Consider the following 20,188-nt stretch of genomic DNA (forward strand, 5'->3'; position numbering starts at 1 on the left):
CAAAAAAGCAGTCCAGTAGCACTTTAAAGACTAACAGAATAATTTATTAGGTGATGAGCTTTCGTGGGACAGACCCACTTCTTTAGATCATAGCCAGACCAGAACAGACTCAATATTTAAGGCACAGAGACCCACTGTCTGTCTCACAAAAGCTCATCACCTAATAAATTATTTTGTTAGTCTTTAAAGTGCTACTGGACTGCTTTTTTGTTTTGATACTAACCGATAACTGACACTTTTTTGTTTTGATTCTGCAACCGACAAACCATCGTGCTTTGGTGGGTCCTGCCTACATCATCCCCACTGAGAGCAAGCTTTGCTTTTCTAGAAGTATTACAACTTCTGATGCTACTGACTGATGGTTTTAGCTGTGGTTTCTCCAACACTGTTAAACACTTGACATCCAATTATTTAATGACCTCTGCTGACAAAAAATGTCATGTAAGAGCTGGATAGTATCACTGATAAACTCTGTTGTTTTGTAAAAAGGACTTAAATAGGCAAGCAGGAGGACTTCCGAGAGCTCCGTATTGCTTTAAGAAGTGCTGTAACAGGCAAAGAAATTCACTTGCTGGTGAGGGCTATTTTGGATTCATATTCCATTTTTTGTAGGAGTATCAAGGAACCTTGGGTGCCCATTTAACAAAGCTAGAAAGATTTAGCCAGCGATCTAACAGCTCAGCCTGAACCCATTGTTTTCTTCTATTTTATATTAATTTTCTTATTAGAGTAGGAAAAAGAAAAAGAGAAGTTAAATTCTGACACCAATCAACAGAAGCAGAAACTCCAAGCGGACATTCCCTTAGCCCTTGTGCCGCAGGGCAGTCAAGTTTCAGGGTGCATGCTTTCAGGTGCACAAGGTACAACATCCAAAGACTAATGTAGGAGATGACAAAGCTGAATTCAACTTGAATGCTAGACTGTCGTGTTAGTTTTCTGTGGTTTAGAAGCATTTTAAATCTGAATAACCCGAGATTTCTTTTGCTCAGCTCACATCTAAGAAAGTTTAGAATTAACCCACAGAAATCAAGAGAATTACACGCACCCTGTGTTGAACAGAATGGGACCTACATCTATCTAATGAGAGTCTTGACAAAACCCCTGGTGATCTGAACCGCACACAAGAGCTCATGTAAAGCTATTACAGAATCAATTATTTCTTGGGTATCCTAGTACACTACAGGTCAGCCCACAGGCTATAACTCCGGATCCAAAATCTAACCCTGAATCTAATAGGCTAACCATCTGACCATACAGAACCAGTTTATATTTACTGCTTGTTTCAACGGGTTTGTAATGAATTTAGCAACGTGGGATTTAAATATATAACTGACATATTGACCGTGTCTACATCGAGTAAAAACTTCGAAATGGCCATGCTAGTGGCCAAATCGAAGAATACCAATGAGGCGCTGAAATGCATATTCCATGTCGGCTCGTCTACACTGAAGTCCTTTTCGAAAGGACCTCGTCAACATTGAAATCTCCTTATTTCTACGAGATGTTGGCAGGGTCCTTTCGAAAAGCACCCAGGTGTAGACGAGCAGCGTGGGAGCGAACCGTGGCACTTTCGAAGTGCCGCAGCCGCCGGCATGCTACTAGGCACTGAATATGCATTTCAGCACCTCATTAGTATTCTCAGATTTGGCCATTAGCATGGCCATTTTAAAGTTTTTACTAAGTGTAGACGTAGCCACCAAGATGATAAAAAAAAAAGGCAGAAGAAATGTAGCACTTCAAAGACTAACAAAATGATTTATTCGGTGACGAGCTTTCGTGGGACAGACTCACTTCAGATCAATGAAGTGGATCTCTCCCATGAAAGCTCATCACCGAATAAATCATTTTGTTAGTCTCTGAAGCGCTACATTGCTGCTGCTTTGTTTTGTTGGAGTACAGACTAACATGGCCACCTCTCCGTTACTATTCAACATTAAGATGAAGAGGGACGATGAAATGTGCTGATAAACATCCACAGCCCTCTGGAAGGCAGCCTGCTACTTACAACAGCTTAACATCACAAGTGTGAGAGGTCTGACCCAGCCTAATAACCTTCCACCAACGCAGAAAGGAATAGACAAGCCCTGCTTCAGTGGAGGGGAGTAGGGGGACTTGCACCATTTTCCAACCCAAGGCAAGACAATAACACTCTTGACCTCTCATAACACCAGGGCCACTTCACTTTCTCAGCTGTTTTTCCTTCTAGGCTAATTCACGAACAAAGCAACAAACCAGAGGGTTGCAAGTGGGCCAGGCAGCATCAGAGCTCAGTGAGCAATCCACCACACTGCTAGTGCTCCAACCAAGGCAGGATGCTGCCATGCGAGAGAGCTAAAGATTGGAACGTCCTGCTGTACGAGACAGCGAAGAGGTATGACACCTCCTCCACTGCTCTGGAGTTTGAACTTGGCTAGTTCAATCAAGCAACCGTTCTGAGACCAATATTAAGTGAGTTGGTGATCTCACTGCATTGTTCCCCAATGTATTTGCAACATAACTGATGCTACTAGCTCCTTTGTTGGGCTCTTCCCAAGAGGACAAGAATAGAATGAAACAGCCACACCAGGGAAGGTCTTATGAAAACAGGACCAAGCACACTGGCAGGGAAGACCTTGCTGTTACAGCTTGTGCTGGCCTTATTGTGAGCACAAAATTTGTTTCTCCCGACCGCTTAGTTAATCTTCAATGCAGCATAAAATTCAGTTTCAAACTCTCCACACTAACTAGTGTTTGCACAGTGCTCTAAGTGGGAAGTATCACCAGTAGCAGAACAGTGAGAGAAGCCAACCAACACATCCCAAAGCAAGCCGAACCTTACTGCTGTGAACTCTAGTGTGTAATGTTTTACTGATATTTCATCAACAGCCTGGACTACCTTCTTGAGTGCAGTGTACAGCAGCCACAACAGACATCCACCCAGAGCAACTGTATGGAAACAACAGATCGTGGTCAGGCATAAGCACTGAGTCTGCAAATTAATCAAACTAAATTCCCACACACGCTTGTGTTTTCCATGGTTCAACCATTTGCTGATTAAATCCTTACAAAAGCGAGCCCGCTGGCTCTTTCTTTTAAACACTTGCCCAAGAGAATTTTTAGACAGTTATTTGCCTCTTGGAAAATACTAAAGTATAGGGTTTTTTCAACCACCTAAGGCTGTCTCTCCTCACTTTGCACAGCAGGTAAAAGGAATTTTCTCACCTGGCCAGCTTTTTCAGCTCATTGTTAATATCCTGATTAAAGGGCTGTTCTTTCTGAGCTCTAACAAGGAATTCCCGTGCTTTTTCATACTCCGTCAGAGAGAGGCAAGCCTGCCATTGAAAGGAGGCCAAAAATTAGAAGATAAAGACTTACTCACAGTAGCTCTTCCAAAGCATTGTATGGGAATATAGGTTTGAAGTTCTGAACATATGTCATTACTACGCAATTGTCTGGATCCAATGAGAGCTCTGCAATCAGGCCCAGGCAAAGAGTTTGCAGGGCCCAAGATGGCACGTTGACGACAGGCCCCAGCAGGTGCGTGAGGCTGGAGGTGGCACACTGACAGTGCGGCCCAGCTGATGGGCAGCGGAGGTGAGTGCTGAGGCCGAAGCAACTGCTTTGATCACAGATCCCACCACCTATTATGACAGCCGTGGGAGAGCCTGGCCCAGTATTTCTAACAGATTTCCTGAGTAGCTCATTTCACTCCAGGTGCGGGCAAAATATGGCCTGTGGGCTGGGTCTGGCCGGGCTAGCCTTTTAATCCGGCCTGTGGCCCGTCCCATAGTTGCAGTGGGGGAGAGCATCTTGTGCTGCCCCTACTCCCCAATAAAATCTCACAGCTCCTGTTGGCCACAAACCATCCCATGGGAGTGGAGAGATTTTGCTGGGAACAGGAGGCAGAGTGTGACGTGCCCTCCACCCCGCCTCCCGCAGCGCACAGAGCCACATGGAAAGCTGGAGCTGCTGGCAAGCAGGAAAGCCTGCCTGAGTGTGCTGCTGGCTGGGAGCTGCTTGTGTGAGTACCTCACAGCCACAGCCCACCTCTGGCACCGCACCCCACGTTACACCCCTCCCCAAGACCAGAATCCTCTCCTGCACCCATACAGCCTCCCGGACTTGCACCCCAATCTCCTGTCCCAGGTCACCACCACAATCCTCTGCGCCCTCCTCCCTCCAGGTGTTTGCACAGTGCTCTAAGTGCTGAGTACCAGGTCAAAACTCCCTCTTAGGACCTTCATCCCTCCCTTAGGCTAGAATCCTCTCCTGGCACCGTGCCCCCTACCAGACCCTGCACCCCAAAGTGTTGCACCAAACTCCTTCACCCAAACTGCCTCCAGTTCCCCCACTCTCTCCTGCACTCCAGTTGGCTACTCAGAGCGTCCTCCCACACTCATCCTCCATCCCAGACTCTGCACCCCCACCACAGCAAAGCACCGCCCTTGACCGCTTACCAAAATCTTGGGAGTGGTATCCCCGCATCAAAACTCACTGACCACCCACTTTAGTCTACTGCAGATCTTCCCACAGACTAGCAAGACTGAAGTTTAGCTTACTGCCACCGCTTGACCCAAGGGAGGAATCTAATTTTACTCACCTGGCCGCACCTGAATAGAGCTTTGACATTTCTCTTGTCAATCTCCAGCGCCTTTTCTCCATATGCCAGTGCCCGGACAGGACGTTCCAGCTTCAGGTAGGTATATGACAGATTCAGAAACACCAGCAGTTTGGCAGCATCAATCTGGCACTGTTCATCCCCATTGGAAGACCTGTGGCATAGGATCAAGGAGGCCTAGGCAGATGGGTAAAAATCCACAGAAATAATGCATGGGGCATACATCTGGGAAAATTGAGGATTTTCTGACCAGTGATCTAGAGAGAGACACACCATCAATTTAGCCACCTTTGAAACAGGCTTTGGATATAAAACAGCATTAGCAAGATGCATCCTGAATGCGGCAGAAGTTTTCCAGTGTTTGGAAGTTTTCTTTTTGCATTTATATACTGCAAAAAGGAAAATCCCACACATTTTAGAAACGAGGGTGGAAGAAGAAATACATCCCTATGCAGGCAAAAGTGGCAGGAGAGAAAGTGTCCTCAAACAGGAGGAAAACTCCCATTACCCACAAATGCTGCTGCCCTGGCTAAAGACAAGGAGCACAGAGGGGATCTTTTGAGGTTAGAGACAAAAAGGTAAAAAAAGTCCCCCAGTAACAAGGGACAGGGTAACATTTTCCTGTGGGGAGACAATGAATAAAATTTTCAAAAGCACTTAAGCGATTTCACTTGCAATATGTCTTGGCAACCCAAGTGCCTAAGTCACTGCTGAAAATTTTACTTCCAATCTCCCCCGCTACACAGGGCCATGCGATACGAATCGGCCAGCTCCCTCCTGTAGACAGCTGTACTGGAAGATTCCAGTGAGGTGATCATTCCAGTTCAACTAAATATGCTCAAAACCCTGTACAGCCATTTCTAGAACCCGAGCTGTAATCCTGGCACGCCAACCCACGTGTACATTTCCTTGTCTATACTATCTGGGACCAGCAAGGCTAAGCGTGGGGAGAGGCGGTTCACATACTAGTAGCAGTCCATATTTCATTTCGTTACTGCTCACCACATACCTTGGCTGCAGAGGTGGGAAAAGTACCCAAAAAGTTACTTGAGGAAAAGTACAGCCGCTTTCACTTCTGGGTACTTGAGTAAAATAAAGATGTGACGTGTGCGCATAAGCACCTGCATCTATGTACTTTTCCTCATTTTCCAAGTACTCAAGTACACACACACCCAGCAGCTGTCCTTTTACTCAAGTAACTTTTGGGTACTTTTCCCCACCTCTGCTTGGCTAAGCATACAGAAACACCTGATTAATCCTGTTAAATTATCAATGTGGTGGACCCCCCCCATACCTTATGGAAAATGGGTTATGAATATGAATATGCTTAACTCACAAATGCTTTAAGCAAAACGTGGCTTGCGGCCTATCGTTTTTAACATCATAACCTGCTGGATCCGTAAATCCTACTTTTGTCCATGTGTCATTTTCGTAGCTGAAGTTGTAAGTAGCGCCTATGTGTTTGTAGTCCACATGTTGGTCTCTGTGAGGACCTCAGTAGGAGGTGTGGCTACTCTACTGTACGAGAATGGTTTGTGAGGGGATACAAGTAGACATGTAATGGGCACGAGTCCACATCTGAGGAACTTGTCTGTGAACACGCAAGCCAGCAGACAGGCAATGGCTGATTGCCTAAAAAGGACTTGGACAGGTGACCTGCTCATGGGTCAGTCTCCATCTTGGAGTACAGTAAACCCTCAAAATGCACGATTTCAACTTGCACTTACCTCACATTAATGCAACTCAAAATCCCACTCCCCCCGGTGCCGGTTCAACACCCCTCCAAGCCCTGCTCACCACCCACGCACATCTCCGGCTCACACCCCTGCCCTCACCCAGCTCAGCACCTGAGCATGCGTCGGGCTCATTATCCCTGTGTGCGGCTCTGGGTCAACACCCCCACCCCACCGGCGCATGCCCCAGTTCAAACCCCCAGCAGCCCAGCTCATCACCCCCATGTTTGTCTCTAGCTCAACTCCCTCACCCTGGTCCAGCCACCACCACTCCCCCCCACAGCTCCAGCTCAACACCACCCCTTGCCCCCCAACCTACCCCAGGATTAACCCTCCTACCCCCCTCCCACAGCCCCAACCCAACACCAGGCTTATCCGTCCCCAAGTGCCCCCCAAACCCCAGGACTCAGCGTTCCAATGGAGCTCCAGGTGCTCCTGCTGCTTCCCTGGCTGCAGCATGTGCATTTTGCAGGGGAAAAAGCCATCCCCCAAGTTACGCAAAATTTAAGTTCCATGTGGGTGTGTGGAAATGGAAACCTCATGTAAACCGAGGCACTATTGTATACTGTTACACAAAGAGAACAAGGGAATTCCCTCCATGGGAGAAAAGTATAAAGGAACCCTGGGGGCTCAACATTGCTTATTTCTAGCCTGTTGCATCTTTCTCTTGAGCCTACCTTGGAAATAGCCTGACACACCCCTAGGAAAACAGGGAGCTTTACTGGAGGCGCTAGTCAGAATAAGATAATTTCTGATCTGAAGATTTCACCTGATATAAAAGCACCTGTTCCGGGTAAGATCTCACAAATAACTAGATTTTGACCGAGACAGAATCAGTTTTGTGTTTCCTCTTTCATTTGATCTGGTAACTTATTTTGATCTGCTTGTCTTTATCTAAAACCACTAAAATATTACTGATTTTCTCAATAAAAACCTCTTACAAGCATAGAATCCCCAGGCTGGATAGGACCTTAGGAGGCGATCTAGTCCAGCTTCCTTCCTAAGGCAGGATGAACCCCAACTAAATTATCTCAGCCAGGGCTTTGTCAAGCCAGGACTTAAAAACCTCCAGGGGTGGAGATTCCACCTCCTCTCTCAGTAACGCTTTCCAGTGCTTCACCACCCTCCTGGTGAAATAGTTTTTCCTAATACCCCACCTACACCTCCCACACTGTAACTTCAGACCACTGCTCCTTGTTCTGCCACCTGTCACCACTGAGAACAGGCTCTCTCCAGCCTCTTTAGAGCCCCCTTCAGGAAGCTGAAGGCTGCTATCAAATCACCCTCACTCTTCTCTTCTGCAAACTAAAAAAACCCAAATCCCTCAGCCTCTCCTCATAGGTCATGTGCTCCAAGCCCCTAACCATTTTCATTGCCCTCCGCTGAATCTGCTTCAATGTATCCACATCCTTTCTATACTGGGGGCCCAGAACTGGACACAATACTTCAGATGTGGCCTCACCAGTGCCAAATAGAGGGGAATAATCACTTCTCTAGATCTGCTGGAAATGCTTCTCCTAATGCACCCCAATATGCCATTAGCCTTCTTGGCTACCAGGGCACACTGTTGACTCATCTCCAGTCTCTCATCCACTGTAATTCTTTTCTGTTGCACTGCTACTTAGCCAGTTGGCATCCAGCCTGTAACAATGTTTGGGATTCTTCCATCCCAAGTGCAGAACTCTGCACTTGGCCTTGGTGAACCTCATCAGATTTCTTCTCGCCCAATTCTCCAATTTATCTCAGTCACTCTGGACCCTGTCCCTACCCTCCAACGTATCTACTTCTCCCCCTAGCTTTGTGTCATCCACAAATCTGCTTAGGGTGCAATCCATCCCCTCATCCAGGTCATTAATAAAGCTGTTGAACAATACCAGTCCTAGAAGTGATCCTTGGGGCACTCCACCTGAAACTGACCGCCAACCAGACATAGAGCCATTGGTCACTACCCAGTGGGCCTGACTGCCTAGCCAGCTTTTTATCCATTTTATAATCCATGTAATCTTCCGTAACTTATGGGCAAGAACGCCGTGGGAAACTGTATCAAAAGCTTTGCTGAAGTCAAGGTATATCACATCCACTGACTTCCCCATGTCCGCAAAGCCTGTTACTTCATCTTGTTTACAATCAAACCCCATATAAACTGTTATGCACAGTGGTAGTTCTCCCCAGATAATATCTCCCTTTTATTGATAAAGGGGGCTTACCTAATGAGCCCTCCTGGTACGAACCTTGTTCATACAGCAACAAATTTATTTGGCGTTTGGAACCCTTCTAGGCATTGATTCCCTCGCTGTTGTGCCCTAAAACTGCTTCCACCAGGCTCTGCGGGGACGAGCACATGTCGTAACACCAACTCTGTGCCTTGGCTGGCAGAGACCAGAGGATCTGGCCTAGCAGGACAGAGTGGTAGCAGAGTCCCAGAGAGCAAGAAGGTGGGTGTCAGCGGCACAATAGTGAACCAGGGAACATTCCCAGGGGTCTTCTGTGATACACCCCGTCACAATCAACTTCCAGCAGAATTTAAAACTGTCTCCCTATGCTGGAGGTGATTGCTCTCTAACCTGTTTTCCACTTTGTGCTTCCAGCTAATGCTTAGAGCCATCACTATCTTCCACAGCCCGCACAACCCCGTTATCTGGGTTTCATTACCCGCTTGTATCTCTCTCTGGCATCCCTGAAGCGCATCTGGCGGAAGAGGTAGTTGCCAAACTCCCTCTCTGTGTTTGCCACTTTCAACACCTTCTGTAATGGAAACGTCTCCTGCTGCTCCTGTGTACAGAAGCCAAAATTCAGCCATTCAGTAGACACGAAAAGGAATGCTAAAACAAGTAGCAAAAGCCTATGGCACTCCCAAACAAGAAGTAATACAAGGGACCAACATTTCAAAGCCTAACCCATACCAAGTTGGTAGAAGAAGAGCCTCACGGATGACACAGGAGACCTGTCTTTAGGGATGGAAGACATCCAAACCAAGAGTGACACTCAAAAGTCAGCTCAGGACCAAAAAGAAAATGCCCTCCCTGTATGAACAAACGTTGATGAGAATTTCTCATGTGGGCCTGGGGTGACATCCTTGCGCTATAACAGCAACGAAGGGTCCTGTGGCACCTTATAGACTAACAGAAAAGTTTTGAGCATGAGCTTTCGTGAGCACAGACTCACTTCATCAGATGCTGGTCTTGATGGTCTAAATCAGGTGGACAGGCCCTGGTTCTCATAGGGGACGTCAATCACCCTGACACCCTGGCAGACCAACAGAGCAGCACACAGACAATCCAGGAAGGTTTTGGAGAATATTGTGGACAACTTCCTGGAGCAAGTGCTGAAGGACCCAATCAGGCCATGCTGAGCTCAATCTACAGGGAGGTACTGGTAAAGGAAGTAGATGTGGGTGGCAACCTGGGCAGCAGTCATGAGATGGTCAACATGAGGATCCTGACCAAAGGAAGAAGGGAGAGCAGCAAAATACAGATCCCAGACTTCAGAGAAGCAGACTTTGACTCCCCCAGGAAACCCATGGGTAGGATCATGCTAACATGATGGGGAAAAGGAGTCCAGGAGACTTGACTGTATTTTAAAGAAATTGTACTAAAGGCACAGGAACGCACCATCCAGATGTGCAGTAAAAAAGCCAATATGGTAGGTGACCCACCTGGCTTAACAGAAAAACCTTTAATGAGCTTAAATCCAAAAAAAGCTTTCAAGAAGTAGAAACCTGGACAGGTGACTAGGGAAGAGTATGACTATACCGCTTGAGCACGCAGGGGAGAAATCAGGAAAGCCAAAGCACAACTGGAGCTGCAGCTAGCAAGGGATGGAAAAGGCAACGAGAAAGGTTTCTACAGGAGTTCTAGCAATAAAAGGTTGTCAGGGAAGACATTGTCCCTTTACTGAATGAAGCAGGCAACCTAGTGACAGATGATGTAGAAAAAGCTGAAGCAGTCAATGCTTTTTTTGTCTCTGTCTTCATAGATCAGGTCAGCTCCCGGGGAACTGCACTAGGCAGCACAGAAAGGGGAGGAGGCAGGAAGCCCTCAGTGGAGAAAGAACAGGATAAGAGCTATTGGAAAAAGCTGGACACACAACAAATCCATCGGGCTGGATCTAATGCATCCAAGGCTGCTCAGGGAACTGGCTGATGTGATTGTAGAGCCATTCGTCATTATCTTCGACAACTCATGGAGATGGGGGGAGGGGTGGGACAGATCCCATATTAATGGGAAAGGCAAATGTAGTGCTCACCTTTAAAAAAGGGAAGGAAAATCCAGGGAACTACAGACCTATCAGGCTCACCTCAATCCCCAGAAAAATCAAGGTGGGGATCGTCAAGGAATCCATTCTGAAGCACTTGGAAGAGAGGAAAGTGATCAGGAATAGTTAACATGGATTCATCATTGGCAAGTCACGCCTGAGCAACCTGACTGCCTTCTATGAGGAGGTAAACTGGCTCTGTGGGTGTGGGGAAGAGGGTGGACGTAATATACCTTGACTTTAGTAAAGCTTTTGATTTAGTAAAGTCAAGTCTCCCACAGTATTCTTGCCAGCAAGTTAAAGTAGTGTGGCTTAGGTAAATGGACTGTAATGTTGACAGAAAGCTGGCTAGATCGTTGGGGCTTAATGGACAGCGATCAGCGGCTTTGTCTGGTTGGTGACCGTTATCAAACCAAATACCCCAAGGGTCAGTTCTGGGGCTGCTTTTGCCCTACGTATTTCTTGATGACCCAGATGAGGGGATGGATCGCGCCCTCAGCAAATTTGCGGATGACACTAAGCTAGGAGGAGAGGTGGATATGTTGGAGGGTAGGAATAGGGTCCAGCAAACCCTAAAGAAATTGGAGGACTGGGCCAAAAGAAATCTGATGAGGTTAACAGGGACAAGTGCAGAGACCTGCACTTACAATGGAGGATTCCCAAGTACTGGTACAGGCTGGGAACCAACTGCCAAAGCAGCAGTGCAGCAGAAAAGGACCTGGGGATTACAGTGGATGAGAAGCTGGATATGAGCTAACAGCGTGTGCTTGTAGCCAAAAAGGCTAATCGCATATTGGGCTGCACTAAGTCGGAGTATTTCCAGCAGATCTAACGAAGTGGTCATTCCCCTTTATTTGGCCTTGACGAGGCTGCATCTGGAGTACTGCATCCAGTTCTGGGCCCTCCATTACAGAAAGAAATGGAATAGTCCAGTGGAGGGCAACCAAAATGATGAGGGGACTGGGGCCCTATGAAGAGAGGCTGAGGGATTTGGGCTTGTTTTGTTTACAGAAGAGTTGAGTCGGGGGTGGGGATTTGATAGCAACCTTCAACTACCTGAAGGGGGATTACAAAGAGAATGGAGAGAGGCTGTTCTCAGTGGTGACAGATGGCAAAACAAGGAGCAATGGTCTCAAGTTGTGGTCAGGGAGGCCTAAGTTGGATGTTAGGAAAAACTATTTCAGTAGAAGGGTGGTGAAGCTCTCGAACAGGTTATCTAGGGAGGTGGAAGAATCTCTTTCCTGAAAGGTCTTTAAATCCCAGCTTCACAAAGCCCTGGCTGGGATGGTTTCAATGGGATTGGTCCTGCTTTCAGTGCAGGGGTTTGACTCAACGACCTCCTGCGGTCTCTTCCAACCCTATGATTCATCGGGCACTGACAGAGTGAGATATGGTCAGTGAGGTGCATCCTTTGTTAGAAAGGGGTGCAGAAGTAATTTTATACAAGCATAACTGTGCTGTCATTGCAGGAGTAGGTAGGTGGAGGTAAGAAGAAGGACATCAAGCCCCTTCGCCCGAACATACCATGGGCACTAGAAGTGAAAACTATTTTAAACAAGAGTATCTGACATCACCCTGTTACTGCAGCAACACACATACGTAACAGAGAAGAACAAAGCCTTAAAATTCAGCTTATGGCTACTTGCATAACTCACAGTGGTCAAAGCAAAGAATTTGTCGGATTCAGCCGAGTCTAGAAAATCCAGCAGCTCTATCTCAAACAACACTGTGGCATTAGGGGGAATCAAAGGAGGACAGCCCAATGCCCCATAGGCATAACTTGGAGTGAAGAGAAATCTTGCTAACTCTCCCTTCTTCATCGTCAGCAGGCCAACCTCCATGCCCAGCAGCGTAATCTCTGCCAAAACAAGAAATGGAACTTTTAATATGGGCCTCAAAATCCCCAGCTTCAAGGACTGGTGTCTTAAAACCTAGTGTGCAAGCCTCAGCTTTTCCAAAGTTCAGCATCTGTGTCTGTCAAGCCTTAACCCTCAGTGGCACTGTTTATACACATGCAGCAGCAGAGCATGCACCCTGGATCACAAAATGATCCACCTGTATTCCAGTAGCTGGCAGACACTAGTACCTAGTCTCTGCCTGGAGCTCTGGAATGCAAACCGTGCTTAAGATGTAGCATAGGCTGCAGGGCTCATGTGTTAAGTACAATTAAAGCAAATATTCACTTTGAGCCGCAAACTACAGCCTAATTCTACAAGCAACCTGTGCGTTATGCTCTCTCCAGACTCATTTCCAGGAAGGGAAATGGCTCCCTCATTCACCCCTTTCCCCACACCTAGGAGCAGGAGGCAAAGCCACAGTGACAGCTTGTAAACCCACAAACATTCTACAAGCACAAACCTACCACCAGGCTTTAGTGTATTAATGCAGCCAGAGGGCACTATAGCCTGGTACCTTCAGCAGTGGTTCTTCTGTCTGGATTTACCTTTGCCAAGTTTCATCAGCCTAGGATTCCTCCTGTAGCAGTTCGTGTCAAAGGGCTTATCCATGTATTCCAGGTACCCAGAATATTTCACTGTAAGTTCCAATGCCAAGGGGAAAGGACAGGAGACATTAGAGACCACAGATTACAAAATACTCAAGAAAATTCATTTCTTTTCCAATGACACAACTGTTAACCTCTCATATGCTCACTGTACTCTACAGTTCTTTCATTCTGATTTTCCAGGGGCTGCCAAACAGCACAGACTACTTACACCTAGATACAGTAGATCCCTGACTTACAAGATTTTGACTTATACATTTCTTGCAATAACATGAGTCGAAATCATGAGTGATGTGGAGCCGGGAACCAGGCAGCAGCCTGGGTCTCAGCTCCCCTCCACTGGTGGGAGCCTGGAAAGTGACCAGCACTGCTTTGCTGGTCAGTTTCCTGGCTCCCAAGAGTGGCATGGAGCCAAGAACCAGGTGGCAGCAACCTTGGTCAGTTTCCCGGCTTCCACAAGCAGAGGGGAGCAGTGAGTTAGGCTACTGCCTGGTTCCCAGCCCCTTGCCACTAGCTGAAGCCAGGAAACTGACCAGCACTGCTGAGCCTGGCTCTGGGCTCCTCGCCACTCACAGGAGTGGGGAGCTAGGCATAGCCAGGACTGGGAGACCCCAAGGCCACAGGGCCAGTCCCCCACCCAGTCTCGATTTACAAGATATTTGACTTACCGTGGTTGCCCACGAATGTAACCTACGCATAAGCCAGGGGTCTACTGTACCTCAGCCATCAAATAAATAGTACAGTATTTCTTTAACTTAGCACTGCCTGCAACTTTTTATTATGATACAACACAACTCTGCCAGCCAGGTGGTCATGTTCTAACCAGAAAACAAGTTGATTTTAAATGTGTGAGAATTTAGTACTGGGGAAAGATGGACAGACCTAGAGAGAAACGTTTGACCTCGCTGCAAAATACATCCAGCATGCACCACAGCAGCACAATAGCTCACCAATATGCTTGAAAACTGACACAACAGGACGCACTCTACAGGTGAGCCCCTTGCACAGCTCTGCCGAGACTGTCTGCTGGCAACGCTGTTGGCCGTTTCCGAGCCCCATACGTACTGCAGAGATGATCTCCACAACTGGCTTAGGACTAAAGCCAACCCCAAGTCTGGTTTCCCATGCTCGAGAGAGATGGGCACAAATGGAGCACCTGGAAAGAGGGGCCAGCCGGATGATGAGAGGAATGAAAATCCCTTCTTACAAGGGGGGACTCAAGGATGTTCACTTGTTCAGCGTGACCAAACTAATGCTGAGGGAAGAGATGATGGCGGAAGGGGGCTGAGCACCCCCCACCCACCATTCATTCCCATCAGGGAGCGAAAGGCAAGCACATGGTGGGCACGCATGCTACTCACACATGGCTGGGGGGTGGGGCAGAGAAGTGAATGACCCAGGTTGTGAGTTTTCTTCTCCCTTCTGAGTTACAAAATGGAAGAGCAAGCAACCTCCCAGCAGGGGTCCTGGGGTGGGGGCAGATTCAGCCACCCCCACGCTCCCTAAATAGTGCCCTTGCCCCCTTGTTCTTCCCCTCAACCACACATCCTCAACCACACATACACCTGCCCTGAGCCCCTCTACACTGCCAGTTCTGAGCTGCTCACACACCCAACCCTGACTTCTGCACCTGCCACATCCAAGCTCCTGCCCTGATTCCGGCGCCCCAGTCCTCACCCCCAACGACCACAGCCTCCTGCCCTGAGGCCCCTCCGCCACCCACTCCACCCCACCCTTAAATTCCTTACAGGTACTCCATGCGCCTCTCCCAGCCCACCAGAGGGGTGCGATACCTGTAAGAAGTTTAAGTTACTTTCACCTCTGAAACTGCACTCTGATGACAGCATCTGGAACAGAATCTGCTCATTTGTACTGTTTGCTGCCCCAGAGACTGACACTGTAAAAATACGTTTGTGTCTTCAAGACACTGAGAAGGTAAAGCTCTTACAGGCCAGCACAACGCAGGAAGATATTCTCCAGTCAAACATTTCAACTTCCAGTCAAATTTGAGCCTAAACTCTTCCACCATGGTCTAGAACAGGGGTGCATAAAGTGAGGAGCAGGCTCCCTTGCAGGGGGCATGAGATTTCATATGGGAGACCAGCACAATTGGTTTCCAGGTCTCTGGCTCATCCACCTCATTAAAAATGTTAAAACAGGTTAGTTTTTAATGTGTGTGTACCCACATTTATATACTGATAAATAATGATTTTTCATTCTACGTATTTTCTTATACATGCCAAATGGGTTTTTTTTGTTTTTGTTTTAAATATGAACATAACTGACATTTCCATCAGTTTGGATTACATTAGGCAGAGTGGGGTGAGGGAGATGCTGTCTGTTAAATGCAGGGATGAAAAGTGGGGTGCAGCAAAAAAATTTTGCTCACCCTGCTCTAGAGCACCAGCCACTAAGCAAAAGTCAAAATCATAAAGCAGAAGTGGACAAAAATGTTCATGTAGGATAAAAACAAAAAACAGACACTTTTGTGGATAAGCCCTCCAACCAAGAGGTTTGTTTTACCTAACACAGAAGCGTCCTGAGGCACCATTTCTCCAGCACCAGCACGTATAACCTCCTTTAACACTCCCCTGTCACCAGTAACATCCTGCATGCGTTGACCCAACTGCTGGTATGGAGACTATGAATGATGGGCAAAGAAAACCATTTAGCCATTAGATTTTAGCAATGTACTTTTCCATTATTAAAAGAAAATGTCTCAGCTCAGAAGGCCCCTAAGCGCCATCCTCAAGAGACTCCTGCCTCAAAGCCGTATTGTGACAGAAGCATCTCATGCTCCTCGTATCACACACAGGTTACACCAGGGCGATATTTTCTCACTTCACAACAAACTTCATCCATTGCCTAAAAGGTACGGCAAGAGCCAGCTACCAAATTTCTAGATGCGCAGGATGAACCATGCAGATCCACTGAATTAGAGGGCTGGAGCATTAACTACAAGGGCTTTGTCTACACTGCAAAAACAAGAAGTCCTGTGGCACCTTACAGACCTTTTGGAGCACAAGCTTCCATGGGCAAAGACCCGCTTCGCCAGATGCATCCGCCAAAGCGGGTCTTTGCCCACAAAAGCTCATGCTCCAAAAGATCTGTCCGCCTACAAGGTGCCACAGGCCTGCTGCTTGTTTTTGCAAATACAGACTAACCCGCCTACCCCTCTGACCCTCGTGGACACCGCAGGGTTTTTCAGCCATAACTTATTTCCACGGTCTCACATCAAAGTAAGTTATTTCTGAAAAGCGCACCGGGAAACGGCGCCATCGCGCCGACGAGCCCAACGCTTTGGATAAGCGCAAAGCTGGGAGGCCTCCCCGGAGGGCAATTCAGCTGGAATCGCCTCTGCGCAGCGCGCGCTCAGCCCAACCTCAGTATAACAGGGGTGGGGGGGGGAAGCTCGTTCCGGTCGCGGTGCCGGTCCCCGCCCCCTTACTCCAGAGCGGTGGGGGCGCACGGGGCCTTTTCCCAGAAAATCGGGTCTCCCCCCACCCCCCATGTCGACAATGGCCGCCAGGGCCTCTCGCGCAGCGCCCGTGGCAGCTGCCCCCGGCCCGGGCTGTGGTGGCCCCCGGGGGAGACCCGGCACCCGGCTGCAGAGCTGAGACAGCCGCCGGCAGGGGAGGGGGGTGAGTGCTGCGCAGAGGGTCCGGCCCGCACCGGCTGCCAACCGCGCCCCGCCATCGCCCGCCGCCTCCCCGCGCTCAGCCCGCCGCCTGCTTCGCTAAGCTCCGCCCCCGCAGCCGCAATGCTCCAATCCGAGCTCCCCCGCCTGGCTCCCGTCAGCCAATCAGGCTCCGAGAACCCTTCCCCTCCCACTGCACCTCCTGAGCACGAGCCCTGGCCCCGGCAGCCCGCCCGCCCCATCAGCCAATCAAAGGTCGGCGTATCGCCAGTGTCCACCAATCACACAGCCGCAGATGGACAGTCGCCTCCCTACCGCCGTTCCCAACCTGTGTTCCGCCCCTGCGGGGGCGCAGACCCCTAGACTCCCGGGGCGGGAAGGGACCTGGGGAGGTCATCGAGCCCAGCCCCCTGCCCCAAGCAGGACCAGCCCCCTCTAAGTCATCCCAGCCAGGGCTTGGTGCGGCCGCGACCTAAAAACCTCCAGGGATGGAGATTCCCCCACCTCACTCGGTGACACGTCCCAGTGCTTCCCCTCCCCCCGGGGCAGAGCTTTTCCTCGCACCCAACCTGCTCCTCCCGCTCTGCAACGTCAGCCCCCCGCTCCTTGTCCTGCCGTCTGTCCCCAGCGCGAACAGCCTCTCTCCAGCCTCTTCAGAGCCCCCTGCAGGAAGTCGAAGGCTGCTGTCAAATCCCCCCTCACTCTTCTCTTCTGCAAACTAAATAACCCCAAGTCCCTCAGCCTCTCCTCATGGGTCATGTGCTCCAGCCCCATGGCAATTTTCGTTGCCCTCTGTTGAACCTGCTCCAATACACCCACATCCTTTCTGCACTGGGGGGCCCCAGAACTGGACGCAATACTCCAGATGCGGCCTCACCAGTGCTGAGTAGAAGGGAATAACCACTTCTCTAGATCTGCTGGAAATGCTCCTCCTAATGCACCCCAACGTGCCTTTAGCCTTCTTGACTATCCACTGTCATCCCCAGGTCCTTCTCCGCTGCACGGCTACTTAGCCATTTGGTCCCCAGCCTGTAACAGTGCTTGGGATTCTTCCATCCCAACTGCAGGACTCTGCACTTGTCCTTGTCCCTCATCAAATTTCGTTTGGCTCAATACTCCAATTCATCTACGTCACTCTGGACCCCATCTCTACCCTCCAATGTATCTACCTCACCACCTACCTTAGTGTCATCTGAAAATTTTCTGAGGGTGCAAGACATCCCCTCGTCCAAGTCATTAATAAAGATGTTGAACATAGAACTGATCCTTGGGGCACTCCACTTGAAGCCGAAAGCGAACCACACACCGAGTCACTGACCACTACCTGTGGCGCCCATCTGTCAAGTCAGTTTTGTATCCATCTTACAGCCCATGTATCCACTCCATACTTCCTTAACTTAGGGTCAAGAATATTGTGGGAGACTGTAGTTTCCTCAGCATCTGCCCCACCTTGAGGCAGTGAGCTATGCTACTGGGGGCTGCAGGAGCTGTGGGCATGGGCAGCCCTGGGGCCCCTGGCACCCACCTGTGCTCTGCCCCTTGCCACACACTCCATGGGGCCTCAATAGGCCTTGGCTACCTGGCACTGTGGTGGGACCCTGGCACTGAGCCACACGCTGGCCCCACATGGTGATGGGGGGAGGCCTCTTGGCCAGCTTGGGCAAGGTGCCCTGCAGGCGCTGGCATATGGGCAAGGACCTGACACTAGGGTGACCATGTGCCTTCACATTATGGACTTAGGTGTAGGCAACTATCTCCCCAGCCCCAGCCCCAGCCTGCTCTGATCCACACTTCTTGTCTGCTCAGCCTGGCTGACACTGCTGGAAGACATGGCTGGAGTGATGGGCACCACGTTTGTGACGCCCCTGATGAGTTCCAGTCAGGGCCTTGGAGCCGCTGCTTGTCTGCAGCTAGAAAAGGCTCAGACTGCCGTCCATTCCTGCACTGGTTCTCCCACCCCTGCGAGGGTGTACCACAACTCTGCCTTCCTTCACCCTTGACTCTTCTGTCTCCTTTGGTGTCATAGCAATGCCCTCCATCCTCACCTTCAAGAATGTATGCAATATTGCCACCCCTGCCCCTTGCTATTGGTTATCTGTCCCACTCTTGCCATACACACGCTTTGACTGGGAACACCATCTTCCTGGCCCTCTCTTGCAAGCCTTTAAAAATGCCTCTTTGGAAGCTTCTTCTTTCGGGATTCCCCTTCACCACAAAGATTCCCTTGCTTTTTATTCATTATAAATTTTATCTCTGTTGCTGTTCATGGTGCTTTATGGGTATGTAGGATGTGGTCCTGCTCTCAAGGAAGTTACCATCAAAGCGGGACAGGACACTCATTGTAGTAAGGACTCAGGGGAGAGAACAATAACAGTAGGGAGGGATAATTTTAGGAGGGAAACAGACAGCAGATTTCTGTGATGTAAGTTTATTTATTTATCACAAACAGCTGGAGGAGTAGAAGAATTTAATCTAATCCGATGCTGTTTAGTGCCAATTCAATCTAGATGCAACATGCCTAATTTAGAATAACTCTATTTCTGATCAAAAAAGCCCAGGCCCTCTCATTTTGGGCCACTATTCTCACTGGGAAAGGGTTGTTGTGGTTTGATGCATGGGACTCTCTGCATGCTTATTAGTTAGATTAATAAATAATCAAACGTTTCTCAACATAATTCAGCATGAAGGGAGAATCTAGCCCTGCTCTACCACAGTGCTGGGGAGGTGGTGGGGATTGGTGGAGAGCCCTAGATCTGTTTGGTCACGGTCAGCAACCCCCGGCATGCACACCAAGAGAGGCACACGAGATGAATTTCATCAGCACGCAAGGCAGGAGCTCAGCCCCACTCACCCCCATGCAGCTGCGAGCTTGCTCAAAGCCATGCTGCCTGTGGAGTAACAAAGGATCAGCTAATGCTACCACCTACCACCTAAATGGTAAAGCTCTGCATGTGAATTTATTTATTAATGGAGCTGTTGTAAGTAGGACTATTAGCGACTGTAAAAATTATCAGCAGCACTTTGACCTTACAAAGAGGTCACAAGGTCAAATTTCAGGTTACTCGTCTATATAGACCCTTCACTGTTATATGTATGTGAGCACGTCATAAACATTAATGCATTTATGTTTATCATAATCCTGTGAAGAAGGGAAATATCATCAATTGAATGTTACAGAGAGACCAAAACGATTCACTGAAGGCCACAGAGACACCCAGAAATTGCAAGACCAGGGCAGCACAGGCCTTCTCCTCTGCCAGTGGCCAACTGCTTCAGAAGATGTTGGAAGAAACATGCAGTAGCAGATATATGGGATCATGCGCACCACACAATGGGTTTCCCAACCCCTTTTTGTCAGAGGTTGGCTTAAACCTGTAACATGAGGTTTAATATGTCATCCAAAATATTCTCAATTACTAAAAATGTTCCTCCCCCTGAAAAAAATCCTATGAAAATGTTTAGGT

General features: G+C 48.8%; 1 protein-coding gene across 1 annotated transcript in view; it reads right to left on the reverse strand.

Moving 5' to 3' along the window:
- The window catches only part of FKBP6 (FKBP prolyl isomerase family member 6 (inactive)), a 52,092-nt gene that overhangs the window by 5,096 nt on the left and 26,808 nt on the right, over nt 1-20,188 (reverse strand). Inside the window, exons 2-6 of the mRNA XM_075013693.1 lie at nt 13,028-13,117; nt 12,240-12,442; nt 8,983-9,102; nt 4,580-4,774; nt 3,202-3,311 (exon numbers count right to left, since the gene is read on the reverse strand). Coding sequence (XP_074869794.1) covers nt 3,202-3,311; nt 4,580-4,774; nt 8,983-9,102; nt 12,240-12,442; nt 13,028-13,117 — 718 coding nt within the window. The remainder of the gene's footprint in view (nt 1-3,201; nt 3,312-4,579; nt 4,775-8,982; nt 9,103-12,239; nt 12,443-13,027; nt 13,118-20,188) is intronic.

The sequence above is a fragment of the Carettochelys insculpta genome, chromosome 19 (genome assembly GCF_033958435.1).
Source record: "Carettochelys insculpta isolate YL-2023 chromosome 19, ASM3395843v1, whole genome shotgun sequence".
NCBI classification, from domain to species: domain Eukaryota; kingdom Metazoa; phylum Chordata; order Testudines; family Carettochelyidae; genus Carettochelys; species Carettochelys insculpta.